This window comes from Centroberyx affinis, unplaced genomic scaffold (assembly GCF_046629955.1).
Source record: "Centroberyx affinis isolate AG114_WGS23_722 - 3 ecotype Tasmania unplaced genomic scaffold, CSIRO-AGI_Caff_v1 ptg004126l_1, whole genome shotgun sequence".
In the NCBI taxonomy this organism is placed as follows: Eukaryota; Metazoa; Chordata; class Actinopteri; order Beryciformes; family Berycidae; genus Centroberyx; species Centroberyx affinis.
In genome coordinates, this window is record NW_027281900.1 from 215,039 (window position 1) to 241,599 (window position 26,561).

The 26,561-nt window shown below is 39.4% G+C and overlaps 1 protein-coding gene across 1 annotated transcript in view; it reads left to right on the forward strand.

The window, feature by feature from the left end:
* Positions 1 to 26,561, forward strand: part of prom1a (prominin 1a) — an 84,800-nt gene that overhangs the window by 51,380 nt on the left and 6,859 nt on the right. The window contains exons 5-20 of the mRNA XM_071542581.1: positions 6,792 to 6,912; positions 7,371 to 7,434; positions 7,902 to 7,991; positions 8,517 to 8,540; positions 10,544 to 10,773; positions 11,570 to 11,644; positions 12,511 to 12,574; positions 13,655 to 13,814; positions 14,703 to 14,855; positions 15,584 to 15,707; positions 16,893 to 16,996; positions 18,090 to 18,174; positions 21,577 to 21,723; positions 23,738 to 23,809; positions 24,509 to 24,601; positions 26,349 to 26,366. Coding sequence (XP_071398682.1) covers positions 6,792 to 6,912; positions 7,371 to 7,434; positions 7,902 to 7,991; positions 8,517 to 8,540; positions 10,544 to 10,773; positions 11,570 to 11,644; positions 12,511 to 12,574; positions 13,655 to 13,814; positions 14,703 to 14,855; positions 15,584 to 15,707; positions 16,893 to 16,996; positions 18,090 to 18,174; positions 21,577 to 21,723; positions 23,738 to 23,809; positions 24,509 to 24,601; positions 26,349 to 26,366 — 1,624 coding nt within the window. The remainder of the gene's footprint in view (positions 1 to 6,791; positions 6,913 to 7,370; positions 7,435 to 7,901; positions 7,992 to 8,516; positions 8,541 to 10,543; positions 10,774 to 11,569; positions 11,645 to 12,510; positions 12,575 to 13,654; positions 13,815 to 14,702; positions 14,856 to 15,583; positions 15,708 to 16,892; positions 16,997 to 18,089; positions 18,175 to 21,576; positions 21,724 to 23,737; positions 23,810 to 24,508; positions 24,602 to 26,348; positions 26,367 to 26,561) is intronic.

The window sequence follows — 26,561 nt, forward strand, 5'->3', positions numbered from 1 at the left end:
CCTGCCTGAAAATACCACAGAGTTCCCATGTTCAACGGTGGGAATGACTGATGTTTTCAATATGGCCTCAGTCAGTACTTTGGTTGTTGTTTAGTAACGTCTGATTATTGCAAAATCATTTACATTCAATTTACTGTACATACCTTGTTTGACTCACTTGTTTACATGTTGTAGGATTTAAACTGGCACAGCAAGAAAAGCACTTCATGGACAGCACTATATTACATCTTACCAACTATTACAACAGCTTTTAAAAGGGGTTTATTATTACTGTTATTATTATTAGTAGCAGTAGTAGTAGTAATAGTAGTAGGAGATTTAGTGGCATGTGTTGTACTTATAGCAGCAGTATTAGTGCACCAGTAGTAGTATCGGTATTATCAGGAGCAGTATTATTAGTACTATTTGTATTTGTGTTAGAAATATAAAAATTATTGCCATAATTATTATTGTTTTCTTATAGAGTGAAAGAGGGAATAGCAGTGTGGAAGCAGGGAGGGGCTGCAGGGCGACTGTCCCAGCCTGGCGAATACAATCCAGCTGAATGCAGGCCATTGTTGGAGTTTGTAAAAGCTATGGAGCCACCAGACCATGTAACACTCTCCACCCAGCCCCCAGTAGTGGCCTAGATTCTGGGGCACTGCGCTAGTTTGATGCTCCTCTTCATGTGCTATTGTGGGGTTTCCGCCCTTAGGGAGCGTTTCATGTGTCATTTGGCTTTCGTTCAAACAGAAATTGGACCCGTTTTTCACAGTTGCTAGAGGTAAATCTTAGTCCCGCTGTGTTTGAATCATCCCCTGCGGTCAAGAAGAGATAGATGCTTACAGTAGCAACAAGTGCTCAGCAGCCATGTTGCGATGCAGCCATTAGCCGCAGTATGAGGGTCAGTTCAGGAGTCGGTGATAACTGTGAACTGTATTGATACAGTACAGCAGACCAGTTGGTCATTTTCTGTGAGTGCTGTCCAACAGCTGAATTCTAAACTGTTATGCATCCAGTTTGAAGAGCAACTGCTACCTGAACTTCATTGCTCAATGTGTCATGGATAAGAACGGTTACATCATCAGAATTATTAAAGGATAAGGCTTGTGTTTTTTAATGCGTTGTTTACCGTCAAAAAATCCTATGAAAATAACAAAATCAGCAATAATTTTGTTTTGCCAACCTATCTCGTCCAATGAAGCCATGTCTCAGCAGCCATAGAACCCCATTGTATTAAAAAAACGATTAAAAACACGTCAAAGAGCCATGCCGTTGCTCTGGGCAGCTTATTTCATCATCACGATGCACCGGGCCAGCCGACTTTTTCCTCAAACTACTTAATAAGCCGGCTGATCTCAGGAAAGTAGTTCCATAGCACCGAAAATAGTCCCCGGCGTAATGAAGAATTTGTTCCCATTTGAATTTGATTTGGTAATAACTACAACAGCCTGACTACTCGTGGTAACAGTTAGCGATTTTTAAAATTGAAACTATTTGTGAGCTGAATTTCAAGGTTTTTAGCTTACACTTGGAGCCAATGACTTCCGGGTTGACGGCTAAAAACGGTACGTGGGAAGTCAGAAAGTAACGGGAGAGCAAACGATTTGATTGATTTTGTTGATTTTGTTATTTTCATAGGATTTGTTGACAGTAAGCAATGCATTAAAAAACACCAGCCTTATCCTTTAAGTTTAAGTTTGGTTAATAGCTTCAATATTATACCATAGTTCTACTTTTGTGCCAGCCATCATTTTCAAGAGTGACAGTGGTTTTTTTTAATTGGCAGATATCTCATTTTGGAGGGGAACTCTTCAGTTTCTCTGTATGACAGTCGGTGCAAAGTGACATTGTATGCCTTCCTGTCTGAACTTCTCATCCTTCCGTCCCAAAGCTGTTCGCTGCTGTCATGTAAAACCCATGAATCTGCAGTTTGGGTGGTTTTCTGTTTTTTACTTGAACTGAATATTTACATAGTTATTTATGTGTCAAGTAAGTTTTGTGACTTTGTGGCTTTTAAAAAAAACCTGTTAGGGCATATGGATCAGAATATGGATTGGTCCTTTTATTCGTTTGTCTGTCACATGTGATATCTTAAAAACTATTGATTGGATTTTGGCAAAACTTGGGGAAATTATACATCTCACCACTGCGCCTTGGCATTTTCAAAATTACACTGATTGGCCTAAGGATCGGCACTACGATTACAGGTCAAAACAAGGTGACATACTGTATTTGTTACCAATTGGCCCAGAGGGGGACTGCATCATTAGTGGGGGACAAAATATTTTCTGTTGCCTTGTTTCAAAAGTTCTTCAGCATCAATGAGAAAATAAGCATTCCTGAAAAAACACATAATGGTTTTTATTCAGCGGCAGGGCTCATTTAGTCTCTTATCCAGTAGTGGCATGCCTTGCTTTTCATCTTTTCATTTTGTTGTTTGTTTCTCCATTTTTATTCCTGCACAAATGTGGATTATTTTCTCTTCTATCTGTGTTTCATCACTTCACTTCTGTTCAAACAACTAAACTGAACTAAACCTAAACTTCAGTCACTCCTGCTGATGCAAGGTGGACGGTCGTGTACCACGCAGCTCGCTGGAAAGCGCTCGGTGTTTTCCTCAAAGAGCCTTTGTTCCACTGCAGATTCCACTGACCTTGTCGGACACCGGCAGGAAGAGGGAGCGGGCGAGAGACAAAGAAAAAGAGAGGGAGGTGGATAGAGAGAGAGAGACGAGAGAGAAAGAGAGAGGGAGGGAAAGTGAGGGGAATAGAGAGAGAGTTGGGAGATAGAGAAAGACTGACAAAGACAGAAGAAAGAAGGAGAGAGAGCGCTTGGAAAATGATGAGAGGAAAATGTGAGTTTGAGAGATAAAGAGAGTTGCAGTGAGAGAGAGAGAGATGGAGGGTGAGAAGGAGAGAAAAAAGAGACAAGTCTGCGCTAGGGAGATCGAGGAAAGAGAGGTATAGCGAGAGATGAAAGGAGAGAGGAGAGAAGACAGAATAGAGAAAGACAAATGAGAGAGAAAGCTAGGGAGACCGAAGAAGAGAGAGCAAAGTATGAGCTAGGGAGATAAAGAAACAGAGGGGCAGTGAGAGAGAGAGAGAAAGAGAGAGTGTGTTTGTGCGCCTTTGTGGGTGTACGTGAAAGAGATGGAGTGTGTGTGTGTGTGCGTGCGTGTGTGTTTGCATGCGAAATAGAAAGGAAAGGGAGAGTGTGTGTATGGTGTGCGTGTGTGTGTGTGTGAGAGAGAGAGAGAGACACAGAGAGGGCAGAGAAAGAGTTTCACAATAGGCTTTTGTTGTGGAAGTGGCCATTTTGAATCTTCCCCTGGTTCTGGATGGCTCCACTTCACTGTCTCCCAGCCTAGTTGTTTGGCCTAGTTTGATAAAGTCTGTACCTGCAGGATGACAGGGTTTACTCTGCCGACCTGCTCTCTATTTATGGCAAACATCAGCACAATTCCTCCAGATACCACACAGACGGACCGTCCTTCCCTTTCAAGGGCAGAGTCCTGTAAAGCACCGGTACTCAAAGTGGGGTCCGGGAACCGCCGGAGGTCCTTCAGGTGGTTTCAGAGCGTCCCCAGCCTAAAGAGGAGTTAGAGTCAAAATAGGAATAAGATATATGTCCTGTTATATTATACTCGATGTGCTTGTATTTTGCGTTTATTGTATGTTTTGTATTGTATATTGTGATCTTTTTGTAGCTCTTTTTGTAGCTCATGAAAATTCCCAATAAAAAATATCAATCGCACAACAGGCACGAGACTGAGAAAAGTCCAAGACACCAGAAAAGTGTTAAAGACCAGACTCAAGACCAAGACCAGACTTGAGTACTACAGCCTCATACACAGGAATGCCTTCATACTCATTATAAGACATTATAGGACCAAACCCTCACTCACCAACAGTGCTGGGGAGTAACACGTTACAAAGTAATTACTGTATTCACATTAAAGTAAGGCATTACTGTTCCAATTTCAGTAACCACATTACAGTTACTGATCGGTCATTACTTGCGTTAAATTCTTTAGCCTCTTTATTGGCGTAATATCTATTGAAACATTCCCCTCGTCTTATAATGCCTTCAAGTCATGTCGGAAATATCAGAATTACAGTAGAGCGCACAAGAACGACAAGTGGTAAATATGACTTGGAAAGTCAGAATGTAATAGGCTCTATCTTTATTAGAAACCTTAAAAGAAAGATTTGGTGTCTGTCATTATTTAGATACCTTTGCTGGTAATGTGGGTTTAGGTCGACAATATTTATCGGTCCAATGAACACAACGCAAAAGTAAAGTAGCGAGTAGTGTAGCTAATTACTTTTCTCGGGGAGTAATACGTAAAGTAATTCATTGCTTTTAAGAAAAGTAGATGATGTAGAAGAATGAAGATGATGAAGACAAGTCCCAATTTTTAGATGCTTACTGAAATACTACTGGCTCTACTGAGGCTCCATCCCCAAGAAGTTAAAAAAGAATGGTGACTAGTGAGTCGGGAGACATTCGAATCTTGCGTCGCAATGTTGTCTACTGTGTTATAGTCTACACTGAATGCACCAAACCATAGGGACATCTTCCTGATATTGAGTTGCACAATCCACATCTCAACTGTCTCAAAGCTTTAAAATCCTTCTCTAACTCCTGTGCTTCTCTTTATGTACTTTTTACTCTTTATGTCTCCTCCTTTGTGATTTGTATAGATTTAATACGGGAAATCAATAAGGGATAATGGCTTTTACCTGGATTCACCTCATCAGTGTCCCTAATATTTTGCACACTCACTGTATATACAGACTGTGCTGCAGAATATTCATGAAGGAAATGCCTGCAGTGCTAATGCAGGTTAGATTAGATTGGATTAATAGAGGGATTTAAACAATGGCTACAGCTGATCACCTACAGGACAGTAAAGAAGAGCTTCACACGCACACACACCACTTTCTTCTTTATTGCATTAGGAATGAACCATAGCCTTAATTTGCACTCACAAACATACACATACATACACATACATACACAGACACACACACAAACACAGGCCCGCATACAGTACAGAGACTTCTATCTTAATTATACAGTGAATCACAACACTCTGATTCATCTCCATTGATCTGAGCTTGCCCAGCGGCTTCTTTCTGAGTCACTCCTATTGTTATTCCTTTCTGCGAATCATCTTACATCATTCATAAAGCTGCTTATTCCACTTAGCATTCCCATAAATGAGATTCACCCTGTTATACAACTGTACAGAATTATTTCATACTTCACCCTCCATAGTAGGGCTGTTTTTTTTTTGTTTCTTTTTTTCATTTTCAGTCTGTTTTAAAGTTTTCGACCATCTGTTCTCAAGTTGCAAGAACCCCGACTGCGCTCATATGCATATGCACACATGCAGCAATAAACACACGCTCTCACACACACACACACACACACACACACACACACACACACAACACTTAGTGCTGGCTGCGAGGTGCTGAGCTGAAAATTCAGCTGGGATGAGAGTGAGTCATGGAAACAGCTTAATATTATGGGCTGGCTTTCCCTTGATGTTGCTCAAGCTAATTAAGCCGTGTACCAAGCTACTCAGGTCTGTTTGAAGTGTGGAAGAGACTCACTTTAATGGTCTACATTATGCAATTCCGTGTTTTCGCATTTAATTTGAATGTGTTTACAACCCAGGGACCTCAGATTACACAGATAGGGCCTCAGAGCTTCGATACACCTGCATTTCCTGCCAAGAGTTCATTTCTTCATATCTCATTTTGTTTATCACCAAGTATTTCGAAAACACAGAGGATACAGGGTGTGAAAGTGTCATCATTTTGTCAATCAAGGACTTAAACTACCTACCATTTGTTTAAAAAATATATATAATTTTGTGGTATTTATCATTTTGGTGTCAGGTGTAAATTTTTTCAAGCGGTGGATTTATGACACACTTCTTATCAGCCTGTCTGTCTAACTACAGCACCTGTTGCCTTTAATGTATTGCATTCCTCTCTTTTAGAAATTTGCTTGACTGACATGTTGATGTTTGTTTTCATCAGCAATCTGAAGTAGAAGATAGAGATTGTGGAGATTGTGGTTGCAGTGAAAACCATCATGTGAAATGGCATGGATGATGAACAGGTGTCTGTGTTGATATGATTGTCTCTTGTTCTACTGATGCTCTCTCTTTTAGTAAATGTAAATGTAAATGTGGTGGTATATACTGACCCCTGCTGGTCATCATATGTTGTTACTCCTCTCACACACCTCAGCTACACTACACTGTGTATTTGTTGGCTGATGTGTAGGAGTAGCCGGGTCACGTAGTGCCACAGGGAGACTGTCCAGTAACCGAAAAGTCACAGATTTGATCTCCACAACAGCCAATATGTTCATATACTGAGACCCTGTGCCTGCAATAAGTGGAGAAATCTGAATATATAAATCTGAAAATATCATTTGACTCAAGAAAATATATTCTATTAACAAATGAAACAAGGTATTTTTAGTCCGATTTTTTTACTTGATTTAAGAAAATTATATAAAGAAATGAAACTGCACTGGAAGCAAGTTATTTTTCGACAAATTTTTTCACTTGATTTAAATTTCAGTTTTGTTTAGTTAAATAACAAGACAACAAGCAATATAAAAAAAACATGAAATGAAACAATGCAGGATGAGAAAAGATATGATTTTAAGACTGACTGCACGATTAAATAACATGTTGGGAAAGACTTTTCTCCTGGCAGGATGCTCATGGGGTGAGAATGTGGTGAATAATAATACAGTCTGTGTTGTTTGCTGTTTGTGTGCAGGATCGGAGTGCTGTGTGCGTACGCTGCCAACCAGAACCTGAGTTCTCAGGTAAAGAACATACGGAGACTGGTCAACAGCAACATGAGGGACATGCACACCTTCGCTAACGACACACCGATGGTACGGCAGAGTTTCCTTACAGTACATGCAGACCAAGTGTCTTTCTGTTCTGAGGACAAGCATGGAGACCTATTTTGTATTTTATCATTTTCTTCATTTCCTTTTGCCCAGACATAAACCATAAGAGTATGTATGGAAAACGTAATCTTGAAATTGTGTTCCTCAAGCTATTTGTTCATCAATTTATTCCAAACAAACTGCTATTGCTGCTGCCAGACATTTATTTCTTTGAAAATGTCATGGATTATCACTTTAATAGTTTAACATTTCTCTTTAAATACGCCAACATGTGAATTAGTCAGTTTCCAGAGTTAGGCTATATATTTCTCTCCATATCTTTTTAATTGTGTTTTTATATCTGTGAGTTTGTGTGTGTCTGTGACAAGACTAATAAACCCATTTTCATTTGTTTCTATTTGTGAAACTCCGCTCTTCTCTGCTCTGTTTCTTGTTTTCAGCAAATTGATTACCTAATATCCCAATATGCCACAGCCAAGAACAAAGTCATCTATGACCTAGATAGTAAGTAGACCTTCTCCCGTGTCTCTGATAGTAAATTATGTGGACAGAAACGATTCATTGAGCTCTTGGTCATGTATTATGCTTATTATCTGAATTCACTGTGTCCACTTTCCTCGACTTGTTTCAACAACACATTTGTGACATAACTAGGTCTGGATAGCTGCAGATAGAAATCCCCCTGTGCATTCATGCTGCTTCTGTCCTGCATTAGTACTGCAGACAATTCCTTCTTGAATGTTAGACAGTAAAAACAGTATTAATAGGCTTTTCTGTAACACAAAATTAAGTGTCTCTCTATGCTACTATGCCTTGTAACATGGGGATGGAGAAAAAGTGCAGCAGTAGATCCGCAAACATGCGATAAAAAGAGGGACTTCTACATAATATTACTTCTTTATTTTGGCTATTTTTCTATTGCTTACTGATTTTTCTTTTTGTCTGTTGCTGTGATGCTGTGTCCTCCACAGATATAGGTCCGTTACTGGGCGGAAGGATACATGAGCAGTTGGATAAGGAGGTGCATCCCGCCCTGGACAGTGTGCTCAATATGGCTGGAGGTACTTCCACTCAGTTGTTCCTTGCTCTGTCATTTACCATACACTTCCATGCTGTTAGTACTGTAGGCTGGAAGTTAGTGAGTCCAGGCCGTATGGCTACACTGCAAAAAATATGCATCTTAACAAGTCGAGTGACATTAACTTGATACGAGTGGAAGGAACAGACTTACTTAAAGATATTGTAACTTGTTTCAGAAAAATGCTTGAAGCAAGTTAAACTGCACTGGAAACAAGTTCAATTAAGTTATGAATTAGTTATTAATTAAGAGAAATTAGCAGATTTTTTTCACTTTTTTTTAAAGAAGATTTTAAGATTCAGATCGAGGCTAAATCGCTTGTTAAGATGGAATGTTTTTGCAGTTGAAGATGCGAGTAGATTAGGTAGACTGACTCTAATTTCAGTAGTTCGTCTCTAATTTTAGTGGAGCATTAAAAGCTGTGAATTGTGGTGAATAGAATTTCTAGGAGCTTTGCAGAAATCTTCAATATTTTTCCAATCTTTCTTTCTTATGCTTTGTGGTAAAGTGAAAATCGAGAAGGCCCTGAAAGGTAACAGAAACTAGACAATTGACCTGCGACCCCTTGACCCCTTTACCTTGTGAACTTTGACACTGGTGTTTCTCCTGTGATTGGTTCCCTTGTGGTTTTCCTTGAGCCTTTGGACCTATCAGAGCCCTGAGTGCCATTTTAACGAACAACAGGCAACATTAAACCTGCACTAGGCAATTTTGCACTTTGGCGGCCCCGAGTGGCAAAGGGAGATTTGAATTTTTGAAAGTTTGAAGGACTTCACTACCCAGAAATCATGTTATGTCACATCAGTAAAGAGCGCGCTCCGTAGACCTAAATTTCTTCTTCATAGTGTCTAGTGGAGGTAGTGAAGAAAATCTTTTCATAGCAGGTTCAGAAAATCATCAGTGAGTCCAGCTTTCTCTGGACAGAGCGATCGCTTAATTCTCTTTACGAGAAAGAAATTTAGTTTGTACATTCTTAAGTTTTAATTCATCACTTCCTGGGCGCTGAGAAGTGAGCATACCCAACACCAGATATTAATTTGGGTAAATAAGGCAAATGTATAGGGTCTCAAGTAAGAGGGGATGAGACGCTCTTCTCTGTTGTAGCCCCAATTTGGTGTTTAAATCGATGAGACAACTGTTTTTTCATTTATTTTTTACATTTTTACATAAGAATCTTGCCTAGTGCAGTTTTAAGTTTATGGCATCACCAGATCTTGACAAAAATCCCAACACTGGAATCAGCCTGCACCCGGACGTCTCCCCTCCTTCTACTCCAAGTGTGTTTCCCTACTGTGAAGTGAGCCAAAATACGTATGTGTGTGTGTGAGTGTGTGACCTGTCCCACGTCTGTATTTAAACTAGGAAATTATAGTACAATCGTTAACAATGCGAACGAATGCGATTTCAGTGTGAAGATGGACTGTGAAAGTTTGATTTGGTTCATGTGTTACAACAAGCTGGTGGGCTGTAAACGGTTGACCACATACTGTAGGATTTAGAAACCTGTAGTACAATAGTAGATGAGACAGAGGTCTCCTGTAGCTCAGATGTCAAATATCATATATTGTCGATAAGTGAAGTGCATTGATGTGTGTTTGTGTGTGTGTGTGTATGCATGTGTGTGTGTGTCATATGAGTGAATACGTGACTGGTTGACAGCAGTTATGACTGTGTTTTGTAGTTATGACAGTTATGACAATTACCGTTTGTGTTCTTAATGTGTGTGTACTATCTTGTCCCTACAGTAAGTCTGTGTTTGTTTTTTTTGTTTTTTTTTACAAGAATAAGCCAATTACATTTTACTGACTTTTCCTTTTCTGTGTGTGTGTCCATACTGTAAGCAGGGTGGAAAATTAACGCCAGCCACTGGTAAATTTTGGCTGTGGTCACGCACTTTCACAACCCATATTTGGCGGTGCTATTATATCATAAATATCTAGTTGGCTGATAAAATAAAGACAGTGGCTGGTGAATTTTTGAAAAAGGTTAGTTTTCTGCCCTGACTGTAACTCTGCATGCGTTTCTACATCCTATCAGAATAACCCAATGTCCCAGGACACAACCTCTCACTATTAATTACATCACTACTTTATGATTTATGTAAAATATTCAGCATTGGGCCATTTTGCAACCAGAGCTTGGCAGTCTGGGGCTCATGGCAAACATATCCATCTTAATAAGTCATTTACATTACATTCAACCTTAAAAACTTATTTTTTCTTGAAATAAGTGTAGAAATATCCTAGTGAGGTAAGTTTACTTGTTTCCAATGTAGTTTTAAGGTATTTCACTCCAGTGGTATCAACAGTGACTTGATTCAAGAAAAATCTTGGAACAAGCTGATTTGCAGTGGAAACAAGTCAAATTATCTCACCCCACTGGAAGATTTTTCACTTGTTTTTTAGAAAAATATGTTTTTAAGACATTAAATTACTTGTTATGATGGATATTTTTTCCTTTATGTCCTGGTTATCTTCTCCTAACAGCAGTCCCGTCCACATCCTCTTTCTCCACCTCATCTGTGGTTTCTTGCAGCCATGCGTGAAACCAAGGAGGCTCTGGAGAACGTCAGCGTGTCTCTGGAGGTCCTGCAGGACGGAACAGGGAAACTCAACTTCAACCTGAGCCTGGTGCGGACCAGTATGAACCGGACCCTGAATGACCCGGGCTGCCGGGACGAGGAGTCCGACGCCACCTCCGCCCAGCTGTGCCGCAACATCCGCCAGTCTCTGGCCCAGCTGCAGATCAGCGCCAACTTCACACGGGTACAGAACTGTACACCAACGCAGTCTCAAAACGATTTGTGGAATGAGCATGAACTCTGAAATGTAGATTACATGTGGTGGACATGAATAATGTGAAGATTACGTTCCTCCACCATGAAAGGATTATGTGTAAATACAAACACAAACTGAACACACTGTTTTCACATGTTTGGCACATTAAATGTTTGGTTAAGGTTAGGTTAAAGTCACTCTCTCTCTTTCATTCTCTCTCTCTCTCCTTCATTCTCTCTCTCTCTCCTTCATTCTCCCTCTCTCGCTCTCTCTCTCTCCTTCATTCTCTCTTTCTCCTTCATTCTCTCTCTCTCTCTCTCCGTCTCTCTTTCATTCTCTCTCTTTCTCTCTCTCTCTCTCTCCCTCTCATGTTAACAATGTTAGATCTTCTGCCTCTCTTGTCCCTTTGGTATTAAAGTCACAATGAAATGAAAAATGACTTGTTCACCTTGCTAGCTAATTTTCCATGACATAATATACACATGTTGAACAATAAATGCCAAAAATAAATACATGAATACATTTTTTTAATCAATCCCGCCCCTCCCCCTCCCATCAAATATACTGTATATCAAATACACTAATTTGGTTCTACTCTATAACACTCAAGAAATACATTTTCTGCAGCAGTACTTGATGAAGGATAGATGCAGGATTAATGCAGGAAGGTGACCATGCACAATAGCTGCAAATGTAAACCTAATCGCTCATTGATTGATCATCATTGATTGACCATCCATCACTGTGTATCGATCAGTGTCTCATTGTCTGTAATGTGTTTCAGCTACCCAAGGTGAACGCTCTGCTGGAAAGTGTGAACAATGTACTGAAAACGGACCTGAGCAGCATCGTCCAGAGGGTGAGTGAGGCTCTGCACCTGTTGTCACCTCCTGTCACTGTGCATTAAAGGAAAAATCCACCTGTTGATCCTTTTACACTGTTAGGTATCATCAATCTGTGATGGTCAATACATTACAGGACTTATTTTGCAATGAAGTGTTGTAATTTGTGTACTCACTTTCCCTCAACCTGCCTCGTCCACTTTCAGTTACTGATTTCCTGCAATTACCCAGAATGCCTTTCGACAACCCACAGAGAACAGGCGTGAGCTTGTTGCATTTCAGCTGTGGGATTATACATGTAGGAGGAGAGAGTGATAGCGATAGAAAAGTGAGAGCATGACAGTGTTTTTTCCAGTTGAGAAAAAGTGAGAGTGGCGCTCAAAACGTACTCAAACTCAAAACGCAGCATATCTTGTGGCTGCATTGCATTATGGTCTATTGAGGCTGCTGTCCATGGAGAAATTGGTAAAAAAAAAAATCTCTTATGTGAAAAATCGAAAATAAGAAAATACAGCAGCGAATATGCAGAAATGCAAGAAAATCTAATAACTGTTTTTTAACAGTCTACAGTGTTTTAGGGTGGATTTTTCCTTTAACCTCTGTCCACTAGTGTCCACAGTGGCTGCTACAATCCACTAGTCACTTTCACTACTTTACTAGCCAAATGATGGTTGGTTACCGACCAAAATACAGTAACTGGTAAAGTAGATAAACTGGCCTAAATTGAGGTTAATTTCCCACCCTGATTGCACAGTATTCTATTCTATTCTATTCTATTCTATTCTATTCTATTCTATTCTATTCTATTCTGTTCTATTCTATGCACAGTTTGATTGCAGTACATCCCATGTCCTAACACCCTGTCCTTCTTCTCCTGTCACAGGGCTACTCCTCTCTGAATGACACCCCGCACATGGTGGCTGAACAGACCAGAGGAGTTGTGGAGGGTAAGAGACATTTTACATTCCTAAAACCTTTTTTTTTTTTCCTGAAGGCAAACACAAATAATTCCACTCTCTGTTAATCTAATAACTCCTCTTATATGTGTTAATACGCTGTTGGATTACAGTATGAATCACTGGGATTTATCACTCTCCTTGCCCTTTGCTGTTGACATCCATCCCCACTCATCCACCTCCTCACTCTCTCTTCCTCTTTCTCTCTGTCTTTCCTTTCTCCCACTGTCATGTGGATTTGAGTAAGAGTTTGAGTTAGTGGTTTTTAAGTTTAAAGCTGCACTCGGCAAGATTTTTGTGTAAAAATATATCCGTCTTACCAGCCTAAATCACAAAGTGGATTTTAATACCTTTGGTATTAAAGTCACAATGAAATAAAAAATGACTTTTTTTTTTTACCTTGTTGGAGTAGAGTAGATTAGAAATCTTTATTGTTCCCAATGGGGCAATTCAGTTCACAGCAAGCAGTTGCAATACTCCAAAAACATCAAAGAAACATTACCACATAAAAACAAAAACAAAGACAATATCACACAATATCAATTTATACCAACAAAAAGCTGTTAAAGCTTTTGTTGTGTTTCTATGCCATAATATACATATATTGAACAATAAATGTCAAATCACAGTCCTGCCCCTCCGCTCCACCCTTCAAATAATACTGCCTGTCTCTCCCTAACTGATATCCCATTGGTTGCCCCAACATCCTATTTCAACAGAAAACACATCAAATTAAGGAAGCAAGATGCTGTCAAAATGCCATTTCATTTCATTGTGAAATTGTGAAGTCAATTTAAGTGATCACAGACCGGTGATTAGTGAACATTACGCAGCTTACCGATGATTTCTGGGTAATGAAATTCAAATTTTTCAGATAGTTACCTCTCACTGTCATTTGGGGCTGCAAGTGTGTGAAGTTACCTAGTGCAGCTTTAAAGTGGTTTTAGCTACTTTTCATCCATTTTTTGCATGAGATGTTTCACTGCAAGAACCCTCAAAATTCAAAGACTCTCTCTCTCTCTCTCTCTCTCTCTCTCTCTCGCTCTCTCTCTCTCTCTCTGTGTGTCTCAGGTGTTCGGGGTTTGGTGGACGGTATCGGCAGTAACATCAGCAGCTTCGCCAAGGCGTTCCCGGTGCAGAGCTGCCTGGCCAACTTCACCATCTTCATCAGCCACACCCACTCCAAGATCGAGGACTACTACCCAGAAATCGACCAGATGGACTTCTACAGGTAAACTGACGTCCTACTATACTAACTGCAACAAAACTGTGTGTTAGTTTTGTTATTTAAACCGAAACTTGTCAGGGTCATTTATCTGTTGAGAGAGTTTCATGACCTTTGGGCTCTTGTAACCACTTAACAAAAAACATTTTGTCATTTTCCAAAAAATACATGGGCATCAACGAGGAAATTAGATCATGTAAATAATGTACTGTGATGTAAGTATTGTCTACACACCAAGTCTGACTTAAAATATATCATCATTGTTCACAATTTGGGAGAGATGTGTGACCGTTAGTTTCATGCTACAGTCTGACTCAGGTTACTCTTCTCTTAACTTTCCTCTTCTCTCTCTTACTTTTATGAGCTAAAATGAAAGTGTGCATTAGTAGTTGGTATCAATATAGTGGATTTATGGCACATTCCTACTATTTATACAATATTTTTAGGAGTGCAAGTGCTATAGAGGGAAATAGAAGATGATATATGAGCCGTATTAGCGGCTGGGGATTGCATTTATATTTTAGTTTAGCTGATGTTCTTGCTGGGTCTCATTTATCAATAAGGTCGTATATTAGTGCAAACATTTCTGCGTAAAATAAAAACTTACGGCGCATTCATCAAACGTTCGTAAGCATCTGTTATCAGTCGTATTCACATATGTATGTTGATGAATTCCCAATAACTTGTAAATGGGAAGCGGCTTCTAGGGACATTAATTATCATGAATTAACATAATGACACCGCCTCAGAAATGCCATTTTAGGCAAAGGAGAACAGCCACAAACATAAGTGAATGAGTGAGCAGGTCGGACACTTCGACAGGACTTCGACTGCCCTTCTCTATTGACTTCCTTTTTGCCGCTGACTGTTCTTGGCTCTGCCCGCTCCTTCCAGGTGGATCGGCTGTATCGCTCTGTGCTGCATGGTGGTCCTGGTCCTGGCCTTCAACTTCCTGGGCCTGCTGTGCGGCACCTTGGGATACGACAAGCACGCCTCACCCACGACACGCGGCTGCATCTCCAACACCGGGGGGACGCTGCTCATGGCGTGAGTCCGCTGTCCACATCACAGGCTGTCAGCTTCACAATATAAAACTGAAAAACTGTTGCCATAACAAGGGTTCTTATTTCCATTTGATGATGGAATTGTTAAAATTGAATGTTTTATCAATGCAGTTTGAATTAAAGTTAAAATTTACATTTATAAACTCACCAGATTTAAAGCAAACCAAATGATATTACTATTAGTACTACTACTTCTAGTACTACTACTCTAGTACTCCTCCTCCTATTATAACTACTACTACTTCTGCTATTGCTACCACTACTGCTATTAATACTACGACTACTACTTCTACTATGACACTTTTTACAAAGACCTCTAAATTTAAAAAATATATTTTTCTCTACTACTTTTATCATTTTGTGCTGTGTTGTGTCTAATGTGACCTATGCGGGCGACCCACCAAGTCAAATTCCTTACATGTGCTAACTTACTTGGCCATTAAAACGTCTGATTACTGGACTAGTATTCCTCTACCTCCTTCTCCTCCACTCACCACAACTACTACCACAACTCCTACTACCTCTACTCCTACTACTTCTCCACTCTTTTACATTACATTTTACATTTTGGACATTTAGCCGACACTTTTACCCCAGTTACAGTGAGCAACTGTAGACCGTCCCCACTACAACCCCTTCCACTACTGCTACACCTCCTACACCGACTACTACTACAGCTGCACCTTAGGGTCCGTCTGTTCCTCTCCACAGCGGCGTCGGTTTTAGCTTCATCTTCTCCTGGGTGCTGATGGGACTGGTGACCGCCATCTTTCTGGCTGGAGGAAATGCAGAGAAGCTGGTTTGCGAGCCCTTCCACACCAAACAGCTCTTCCAGGCAAGTCATGGAGTCAGAGATGCTGCAGTGCTTAAGACCCCGAAATCACACAGAGCCTATAAGGAATGCTGCTAGCTTAGGATGAATTCCCACCAGAGCCTTCACTGCAAAAAATACATCTCAGCAAGTCATTTAGTTTCATATTCAGCTGCAATACGTTGGTGCTTTTTCATCTTTGATGTTAGCCATTACATAAATACTTTTTTTCCAAGAGGTGCCTTGGACATTTTTTTTTCTTTTGTCTATAATGTTCATAAACCCAAACCCCCAGTAGAGCAGCTTTCCCAGACAGCGTTCCTCCTCTGTGCTATTTATAATTATTTATTTTTAAAACAGGTGAAACATTGTGCCAATGGGGTGAAATAATTCTGATTATTTCCAGTGCAGTTTCACTTGACTTTACTTCACAAGTATCACAACAAGTATCAATATCTTGAAACAAGGCAGATAACACTTCCCCAGTATCAAGAAAATTGTTCTTGATTCAACAAATGTCTTGATTTGTTTGTTGGTTTGCATTGGAAACAAGTGAAATTATCTTAAATTATCTCTTTTCACTTATTTTAAGAAAATAAGACTCAACACTAGATTAAATGCCTTGTTAAAATGGATATTTTTGCAGTATTCTCTCCTGTGTCGAGCTTACTGTGTGTCCCTCTTAGCTTTCCTTCTGTCTCAGTAAAGGAAAGTTAATAAGGGGAGTGGACTGGCCACTCTTCTGTAACTAGAAAAGACAGCAACAGGATATTAAGTGGGATATAATAAAACATTAGTTATGATTTTTTTCAACCATTATGAATGCAGGGAAGGTTGACTGAGTGTGCTCTTTTTCAGCAACACCCTGCTTCACACTTATACAGCTACACTTCAGTAAAACAGTTATTTTTATTCATTGCAGATGATGTTAGCAAAACAAATATTATGAAATGTTCTTTCCCACTTATATGAAAAACTATGAGGACACACATATACACATATATAGGCTACAGGGGAAACCAAAGCATGCATAACACTCTATTTGGGTCTTTGGGTTGTTCTTGAATTGTCCTTTACTTTGAATTCTTTAATTCTTCTCTCCAGTGTCAAGTTTATTTAGTTCACTGATTGATATAACAACTCCGCCAAGTTCTTTTCTCCGGAAAATGACTGATCACGTGTCTGTTTTGTGGCTCTGTGGCTCGTCAGGTTCTGGACACGCCGCACCTGGTCAACCCAGAGTGGAGGAACTTCATCCCTGGATACATGTACAACGACTCGGAGCTGGAGCTGACTGTAGAGAGTCTGTACAGGTAAAAATGAAGCTGCTGTCTGTTTACATTTTAGGTGTTTAGCTGACGCTCTTATCCCTGACAGCTATAAGGAGCTGTGCTGTCAGACTGCATTATCGATTAAGCTTCTCCTCACTGCCAAGTCTACATTTACTGATCTCTACATTGCACATTTATATTTGAGGGTTTCATTCCAAAACACTATATATCCATTTTGGAAAAATCTTGCTGCCTGCAATTCATTGGGTAATATTTGGAAAAAAGAAAATGATTCTGTCCTCCAAAAATTTGCTATTTTATAACCAAATGTCTTAAGATGACTCCTACTTACTAACCCATAATGTGCATGCCAGCAGTCAGTATGGGAGAGTGGGTGTCATGTTTTTTCATCTAAGTTTGGAATGAAAATCTTAATTTCCTGTCAACAAAATTGGAAAAGAATGAAAGAAAGAAGAAAGGATGAAAGAAAGAACAAAATTGGAAGAATTTTGCAGCAAGAGAAGTGATCTGTAGAATTTCTGGACCCTGCAGTCATTCATATTTTGCCAACATTTTTTGTTTTGTTTTGGCGGAGGCATGGGTTCAGGCCAATATAATAATATTTTATTACCATGGGTGGCGATGCAAATGAGAGAGAATGTTATTAACCTTGAGTAGATAATTAGCATTATTTTTCCATGCTGTCTGTGGTCCTTTTTCCTTCAGTCTCTTTCTCTGTGATTTCATCGTCTTTCATCATCTCCCTCCAGTAAGAGGCTGCATGGCCTCGATAGCTGGGATGGGAAACCCTCCGCCATTATATTCCCTAATAGAGTCACGTTGCTTTAGCAAGTCCTGCCCCATTAAAAAGCAAGCAGTGACAATGATGTATACATTACAGTTGTCCACATGGTATGCAGTAGGAGTTTAAGTGCTATTATGGAATATTTATCTTTTACATATTAGGAAATATTCCAGTCTTTCATATCAGGGAACATGTGAGTGTTTCATGTGTTTCCAGTTGTTTTCACTTGGTGGCAGCAGACATTTTCACTGCAACTTACAAGATGACATTTCTCTCTCTCTCTCTCTCTCTCTCTCTCTCTCTCTCTCTGTGGGTGTGTGTCTTTCTCAGTAACTGCAAAGAGAACAAAGGCATCTACTCGGCCATGCGCCTGGACAAGGTCTTCAACATCTCCTCTTTCCTCAACACCACAGTGGTCAGTAAACTGGACACACACTATAATTGGTTTATTCCTTCACCTGATAGTGGAATGTGACTGATACATGATTTTAACAAGACAACTCAATTCACCTGGCATGAAAAGTTTTACTCCAAAATGCTCTAAATCCATTTTGGAAAATCACTCAAAGTTCATCATTCAATATGTTTAAAAAATATAGAGGGTTCAGGATATAAAGGTGCTGCCATTTGATCAATCAAGGACATAAGTTACCACCTGTTGTTTAAATGGTACGAATTGGTTTGAGTTTTGTGATAGTAATAATTTTGTAGCGGTTAGAATAGAATAGAATAGAAAACTTGAATGCCCTTGAGGCAATTTTGCAGTATAAAAACAATTACAGCTCACAATAATATCACATGGTAAAAGTAGAATCACCTATTCAAATAAAATGTGTGCAGTAATAATACATTGTCAGAGTTTCTGTGCTTTGTTGTCAACAACCCTCAAGTGACAGAGACATATCAAGATAAAGTACATACTATAATATATACAATATAACATGTACATGTCTGGATAAAGTGCATACTATGTAATAATAATAATGTAGCATCACATGTAATTGCAGAATAGTTCAAAACATGAGTTAAATCGTATAAAAGTAGGTACTGTTGTACTGTTAATATAATAATAAATAGCACTGGATTTAAACCAGTGCTGAATATGAAGTTCACTTAAAAGCTGAAATACAAGCTTGATTAATTGCAATAGACACTCAGTAAGCTAGCTCTGTACGTTAGCTCTGTAACCTAGCTCTGTATGTTATCTCTTTAAGCTAGCTCTGTAAGCTAGCCATGTTGTCCAACATTGTCCATCCTTGGCTCCAGCATTTCTTTAGCATGACCTAAATGAGTTCCTCGCTGCCAAAACAAAGAGTGCGCTGCCGGACGATAGCATTAGTATTCCTCGGCCCTTACCTCAGATCATGCCTGAGACATTACACTGTTTTCTTTTTCTTGACCCAAGCCAGCCATATCTATCTACCAAAGGCATTTAGTACTAGCCTGCCAGTTGGCAAGGTTATCTTGGCAAATTTTAGCTAGCAGCTGATATGTCCCACGCTGAATATTTTAGTGTGTTTAACACACTGGTCATTAGTCTTCATTTCACCCCTGCAGATGTTTGAAGACTTTCCAAAATGAGTTATAAACCTATTAAACATTGTGTTACCCTATAGCCTACCTGACAAAATGATTTGTCCTGAAAGTAAAACATAAAACAAAACTCACTATGGGTATTATTGAAGTTATTATTTAACTTAACACCTTTACAAAATAGTAAGATATTTGATGAAATGATCTGTTACTTTTGAAATACTGACCGCTGAACATCCGGTAATAGTTTTATCTTCCAAAATGGATTCATAGCATTTTGTAATGAAACTCAAATGTGGTGTGCAGTTTTCTTTCAGAAAAGACAGATTTCTTGGATCTTGTCCCATGTTCTTTCCATCTGAATACATTGAGTTTGTGCTACATGCTGTTGCTAAAAATCCCCTACCTCTCTTTTCATCCGAGTTACATAAAGCTGCATTGGGAACAAGCCCATTGATTTCATCCTACTGGCAGATTTGTTCTTTTTTTGTTTTGTTTAAAAAAAGATTTGATGACTCAATACCAGATAAAATAACTTAATAAGATGGACATTTTCTCAGTGTTAGGGGAAATCCCACACAGGATCCATACCACCAAGTCATCTAAGGAGTAAACAACTTGATGGCCAACGTTTTGGTTTTTTCTCTTTATAGTGGTGGAAAAAATGTTTGTTTGTTTTTTTTTGTGAAATTGCATATTGCTATTCAGGACATCCTTTGTGGAAATCAGAACAGCCAGTTTATGTCTTACAGTATGATTATCGCCTTCTGAACAGGCAAAAAATGGAGAACCAATTAACTATTATTAGAAAGTTTCACTTTTTATCTCACTTTTTACTGCATCCTTGCTGAGCTACTGCGGTACTTTTGCTCCATCCCCAAGAGGAATTGTTTGAAGAAAACAACTTTTGCTCTGTCTTTAGCTGCGGGGAAGTTACAAGGAAGTGGTTTGATAGCTAGAGTTTTGTACCACAATTTACTAATTTGTTCCTATTGTATAAGAAAGGATTGTGTGCTGCAGTAATGCAAAATAGCTGCAGGATGAGTGCATTAATGGAGACTTCTACAATAGCCTGCTACTGTACAATATACACAAGGAGAAGCTGGTAATTAAAAACAAGATCAGGAAATACCATACTAGTGGCATACAAACTTGAAAATCCCCGTCCAAACCACATCTTTAGATCTTCGGTCAACCAAGTGTAAACATTTACTTTGCATTTTTGTTAGCCTGTCATTACGTTAACCATGCTGACTTGTACTTATCTGCCTGTCTCTGCTGGACACAGACTGTGAAATTGTAAACATTAATAGCCTAAACACAGGATGCATCACTGGGTTATCTGAGGACTTTAAGGGGTGCAGCTATTCCTTCATGTAAGGTTATAAAGCAAAAAACCTATGGATAACCTATAGTGAGTGCAATCTTGTTGTAAGCTTTATGGTTTACACAGTGGATTGTGTCCTCACACTGCAAAAAGGTAATGGCCACATAATCCACAACATTTTCATATAAATAAATGTTTTGCTTCTCTCTATCACCTATTAATATAACACAATATTGTTTCAACCTATATCCAGTTTATGAAAGCTTTTATTTTTTATACATTTTACATTTACATTCTTGCCATTTAGCTCACACTCTTGAGAATGAGTGCAACGGTACAGTAAGCCTTAATTAGATCAAGAAACGAGAAGTAAATTGACCTTGTCTAACCTGTAGTGTTGTACCACAGCTGTCAGGATGGCCGAGTGGTCTAAGGCAGTGGTTCTCAACGTGGGGTCCGAGGACCACCAGGGGTCCTTGAGGGGGTTCCAGGGGGTCCCCAGCAAATTGATGAATTGTTAAACTTCACCATTATTTAATTTCCAAAAAGTTAACACAATTAGAGAATGTAGAAGAATGACTGTTTTGATCATAGTTTCACTTATCACTCTACCTACAGATAGTCATGGGATTCTGGACAAAATCAGATCTAGCAATAAAAAAATTTCTTCAAATGGGGGTCCGTAGCCCTAATGTGAACTTAACTGGGGGTCCCTGATATGGAAAAGGTTGAGAATCACTGGTCTAAGGTGCCAGACTCAAGGTTAATCCTTCCCCATGGGGCTTCTGGTCTCCAAATGGAGGCGTGGGTTCAAATCCCACTCCTGACAGTTTATTGTAAAGTGCTCATCCCAAAGCCTCAATTATTGTTGTATTAAAATCTCATATGTACATCGCTTTGGATAAAAGTGTCTGCCAAATGGAAAATTGTAAATTGTACCTTTGTTGTTGTTTCCAGTTCACTAAGGATGTGGTCGGTCTGCTGGACAGCGTGAAGATCGACCTGAGGGGAATCATCCTGTTAGAGTCGGAGGGGAAGCAGAACCTCCTGGATTTCTCTGACACCGGGCTGTCAGAAATCAACTACGCAGACTACCTGGAGGAGGTGACAGATACACACACACACACACACACACACACACACACACACACACACACAGAGGCGTAAACAGACACACACAAACACACACTAATAAGCAGGTACACACAAAAAAGCAAAGGACGGGAACAAACATACACACAAGAACACACAAATGAGAGGGTACTCACACAAACATAAGCAGGAACACACACTTACGTACATACATACACACAGGAACAAGCAGATACACACACATGAAGAAGCAGGCACACACAAACATGAAGGGTCAAGCAGGCACACACACACAACACACCCACAAACAAAAACACACAGGAATGAGCTGACATACACAGACTTAAAAGGAAAAGTACACACACATGCAAACATCCACAAACCCATCGAACAAGCAAACACAGGGACAGACACACATGGGCACCCAAATACACACACACACACACACACACGACTAAAATATACTAAAATATGACTGCAAAATGATGTATAAAGGCCATTTTCTTTATTAGTTGTAGTTTGCATTGAATTGTAGTTAAATGCTACAAGTACCACTTTATTTATTGAATTAAGATTTGTGTACATAAGAGTTTATTAGTGGTAGATTACTGTAAATAGGAGTAGTTTATTAGTGGTAGATTAGTGTAAACACTAATTGAATAGTGGCAGATTAGTGTAAACACTAATTGAATAGTGGCAGATTATTGTAGTAGTACTTTAATGGTGTTAGATTACTGTAGTAGTACTTTAATGGTGTTAGATTACTGTAGTAGTACTTTAATGGCAGTAAATTACTAGGAATAGTAATAGTTTGGTTCCTCAGGCTCTGAGTTAAATGGTCTCCTTGCAGCGGTCATGTAACTGGTCCATTCACTGTCAGTCGACATACAACAGGCAGCCAGGCTTTACCTGATATGAGCTGCAGCATGACACAGTACACCGGGTTCTGTTGAGGACCGCTGAAGCTTGATTATCCAGAACTGCCAAAGCAAAGAGTGTGTCGGAACAAGCTGGAACTTGGCATTCGCTGTCTTTTACAACACGACCTGTCAGCTTCACTTCCATTTATTCCCAGAGAGCGCCAAAAAAATCTGTAAGGACTTCATTTCAGCCTCCAGTGGCAATGAATGAAAGTGTAGTACCTGGTAGGAAATTCACACACTGTCATGAATTGAGGATGAGAGGTTTCCTGTGCAAGATATAGGTCCAACAAATGCTTCCTGTATTCCACTATTTTGTACTGTGGAATGAACCAGACCTACTCTATATCCTGTATCACTTTGCACTTTTTTTGCACTTGGGAACCATAGTTACCATACTTGAAATAGAAACCTTGCTCCATACACTCACACCGTGTTGCCGGTTGTCCGACCACCTACTTCACTTTTATCAGTTGAGATCTGTGTATCTAAAAGACTGATCTTGGACATAAATTGAGTTTCATTCTTCTCAGCAGTGTTGTGGAAAGTTACTATTAAAACTAAGTAGTTACTTTATTTAGTTACTTAATGTAATAAGTAACCAGTTACGTTACAAAGTTACTCTTTGTTGAAAGTAACTCATTAGACTACTTTTGTGTTGCCCACTTCAAAAACATGCCATAGTATTGTCAATCTTTTTGATTTAAAATGCAATGCAAGACGACTGTTACTGTTTTTAAAACAGTATGTCAATCAAATTTATATCAAGCAGACTTAGATTGCGTTTTTTTCAGTTAGCAGCATGCTGTCTGTATGAAATGCTTTTGATGATTTTCACTTTTTTCCTTTTTTTTTTATTGTCGCTAACAAAAACGAAACAATATTAAAGAAATAAAAGAAGAAATTACTTTCAAATTTTATGAAGTAACTGATAACAGATAGTAATAATTGACAATAATAGACAATAGATAGACAATAATTGAAAGAATAACACGTTAAATTAGTTACCACAAAAAATTTTATCTGAGTACTCTACCCCCAACACTGCTGCTCAGTGAAGAAAGTTTACATTATAGTTCTCTCTGTTTATCCCCAATTATCTCCAGGTCAACAAAGGAGTCACTGTGGTCGACCTGCTCTCCTTCGCCAAGGAGCTGGAGTCCCAGACCGACCTGATGGTAAGAACGCCACGTTACCATCCTGGCTGAAATATAAACATCCACTCCATGCACCCGCACAGTGTTTCCTCAGTACCACAGGGTGAGAGCCACTTAATTTGATTTACCATTTATTTACAACGCTTGACGGTGGATCGGTGCCTCTAAGCTCGGCCGCGTCTTCATCCAACACACGGCTGAACACAGAGACAGTCTCTGGGAGCAGGTTGACGACTCTGCCATGCCTGTGGGGGTTTCGGGAAGGCAACACAACACAAACATTTATTTCCTGTAATGGTGCTGAGTCCAGTGCAGGGGGTGCTGGGATGGAGCCGGTTTTAAAGTGCGTTCCCTGCTCCTGATGCCCACTGGCTTTCACCTGCCGCCCGTCTGGTATCCAAGTCCTCCAAGTCCTCCAGCCTGTTGGATGACAGGGAGGAGAATGTATGAGTCTTATATGTTGGAAGAGAAAATAATTAATGGCTTTTACTGGGCCGCAGATACATTTATAAATGACTATTATTGGACGGCAGGGAAAACAAGTCCAATTTTCTGGTGTGACTTATACTGGAGTGTATGGACTTAAATTACCTTCAGTGTTTTTGATTAATGAAATCTCTCCAAAATGAAATCTCCACTGTGTGTGTATGCGTTTCTGTGTTTGTGTGTGTGTGTGTGTGTGTGTGTGTGTGTGTGTGTGTGTGTGTGTGTGTATCGCAGCCTAAAGGCCCTCTGCAGACGGCTCTGAAAGGCCATGCCGGCACTCTGCGGCAGATACACACTCAGCAGATCATCCCCATGGAGAAGGCCATGGTAAGAACCATGTTTCCAGTTCAGCTGTTCAGGAAAAATCCACCCTAAAACACTTTAACACTGTGAGGAAAAAAGCTACTACTACTAACTAATGTACCTTGCATTTCTGGCCCAATTTTATTGTTTAGTATTTGTATTATTCCCATGGATAACTAGTCAAACATAGACAACTTCACTTAGAGATATTTCCAGCAGCTACAATGGAGTTTGATAGCAGATAACAGTAAACGGTTTTGGTGTCAGTCCCTCAGAATCAAAGGGCTTCTTTCTAGAGCCGCCATTTTGCATTGACCTTCAAGAATCATACAGAAAGAAATCCATTGTAAAAGAGGAGAGAGACCAATTTCTCCACCAACAGTAGCAGAAAATAGACTGCAATGAAGCCACAAGACATGTTGTGTTTTGAGTTAAGGGCACAACTACATTTTTCTCGACTTTAAAAACTTTCGCTCCTCTATTGGTATCTTGCTCTCTCCACCTACATGTATAATCTACAGCTGAATGCAACCAGTTCAACCAGTTGTCAAAATGCATTCTGGGAAATGTAGGAAATCACTGACTGAAGCAGAAGTAGACAAGGCAGGTTGAGGCAAAGTTGGTTCACCAAAAAGGTAAATTATAACACTTTGTCACAAAATAACTCCAGGAATGCACTGAACATCATAAATTGCAAGAGTACAGGGTGGATTTTCCCTTTTTTAAGAGTATAATGAGATGCGTTTAAAGTGGTGATTTGTGCTTATATGCTAGACGTTAGTTGTCAGTTTTGCTATAGACTAAACTTTTATTTATTGCAAGTGTGTATTGTGTTTTCTGTCTTGCTGCAACACAAATTTCACATTTGAGGTTTGAACTTGAATAAAAGGTTTGAACTTGAATTGGCCCTGAAAGAAAGTCTACAGTGTTTACTCTAAGATCTAATTCAAGCCCAGAAATCAGCTCTTAAAGGAATAGTTCACCCAAAAATTAAAATTCGGTCATCATCTACTCATCTCTCATGCCAGTACAAACTCGGGTGAGTGTTTTTTCTTCATACAACTTACCTGGAGTTGCTGGAGGAGCTTCTCCCAGTGAATGGGAAGTGAATGGGGAGCTGGACGTTCTGCTTCAAAAAGGGCAACAAATATACATAAAATTACTCCATTAAGCTCGTGTAGTATAATCAAAGTCTTCTGATGCCTGACGATCGCTCTATGAGTAAAAAAAAAACTAATTTGATCCATTATTTCATGAAAATCTGAGTCATTTTGGAGTCATTTTATGGACATTTATTGCCCTTTTTGAAGCAGAACGTCTAGCTCCCCATTCACTTCCCATTCACTGGAAGAAGCTCCTACTATTCCTTTAAAGTCATCCAAGGTTTAAACATCAATGCAAATGTTGTAATGTAGCATAATTGAGTATGGATAAAGACAAGGCAGCTGCACGCAGACTAGTTGCTGTCTTGTCCTTGGGCAGAATGTGTGTTTAAAGGAACGGGATCCTCCTCGACAGAGAGAATGATTTCAGTATTTAACATCATCATGAAGAGCGTTTTCAGCCCTCAGGCCTGTGTCATCAAAAATGTTCTGTCCTTAGTGAGAGCAAATTAAATATTCAAATGTATTTTCTTTGTCAAACACAATCCCGTTCTTTTGAATAACACCAAGGATTTGCAGCTATTAGCAATTCAGATTTCCCTTGATGCGCTGCAACACAGGTTTTTATGTTTTTCTTTGTTGTTTCCTTTACCACTTTCAACTTCAAGAAATATGTTAGAGCGAGGGTAAGCAGACGTGTCCCAAGGCAACTTGTCCATGTTGTGCATTTAGTGTCTCCTTCCATCATTTAGCACTTTTAGAGGAAATCCTACAGATAATATTAGAAAGTAATTTGAGAAAATATATCTCCCTTTAGATGCTGTTGTAGGATATTGTGTGTGTGTTTGTATTCAAATTGAAATGATAGTCACATATGGTTT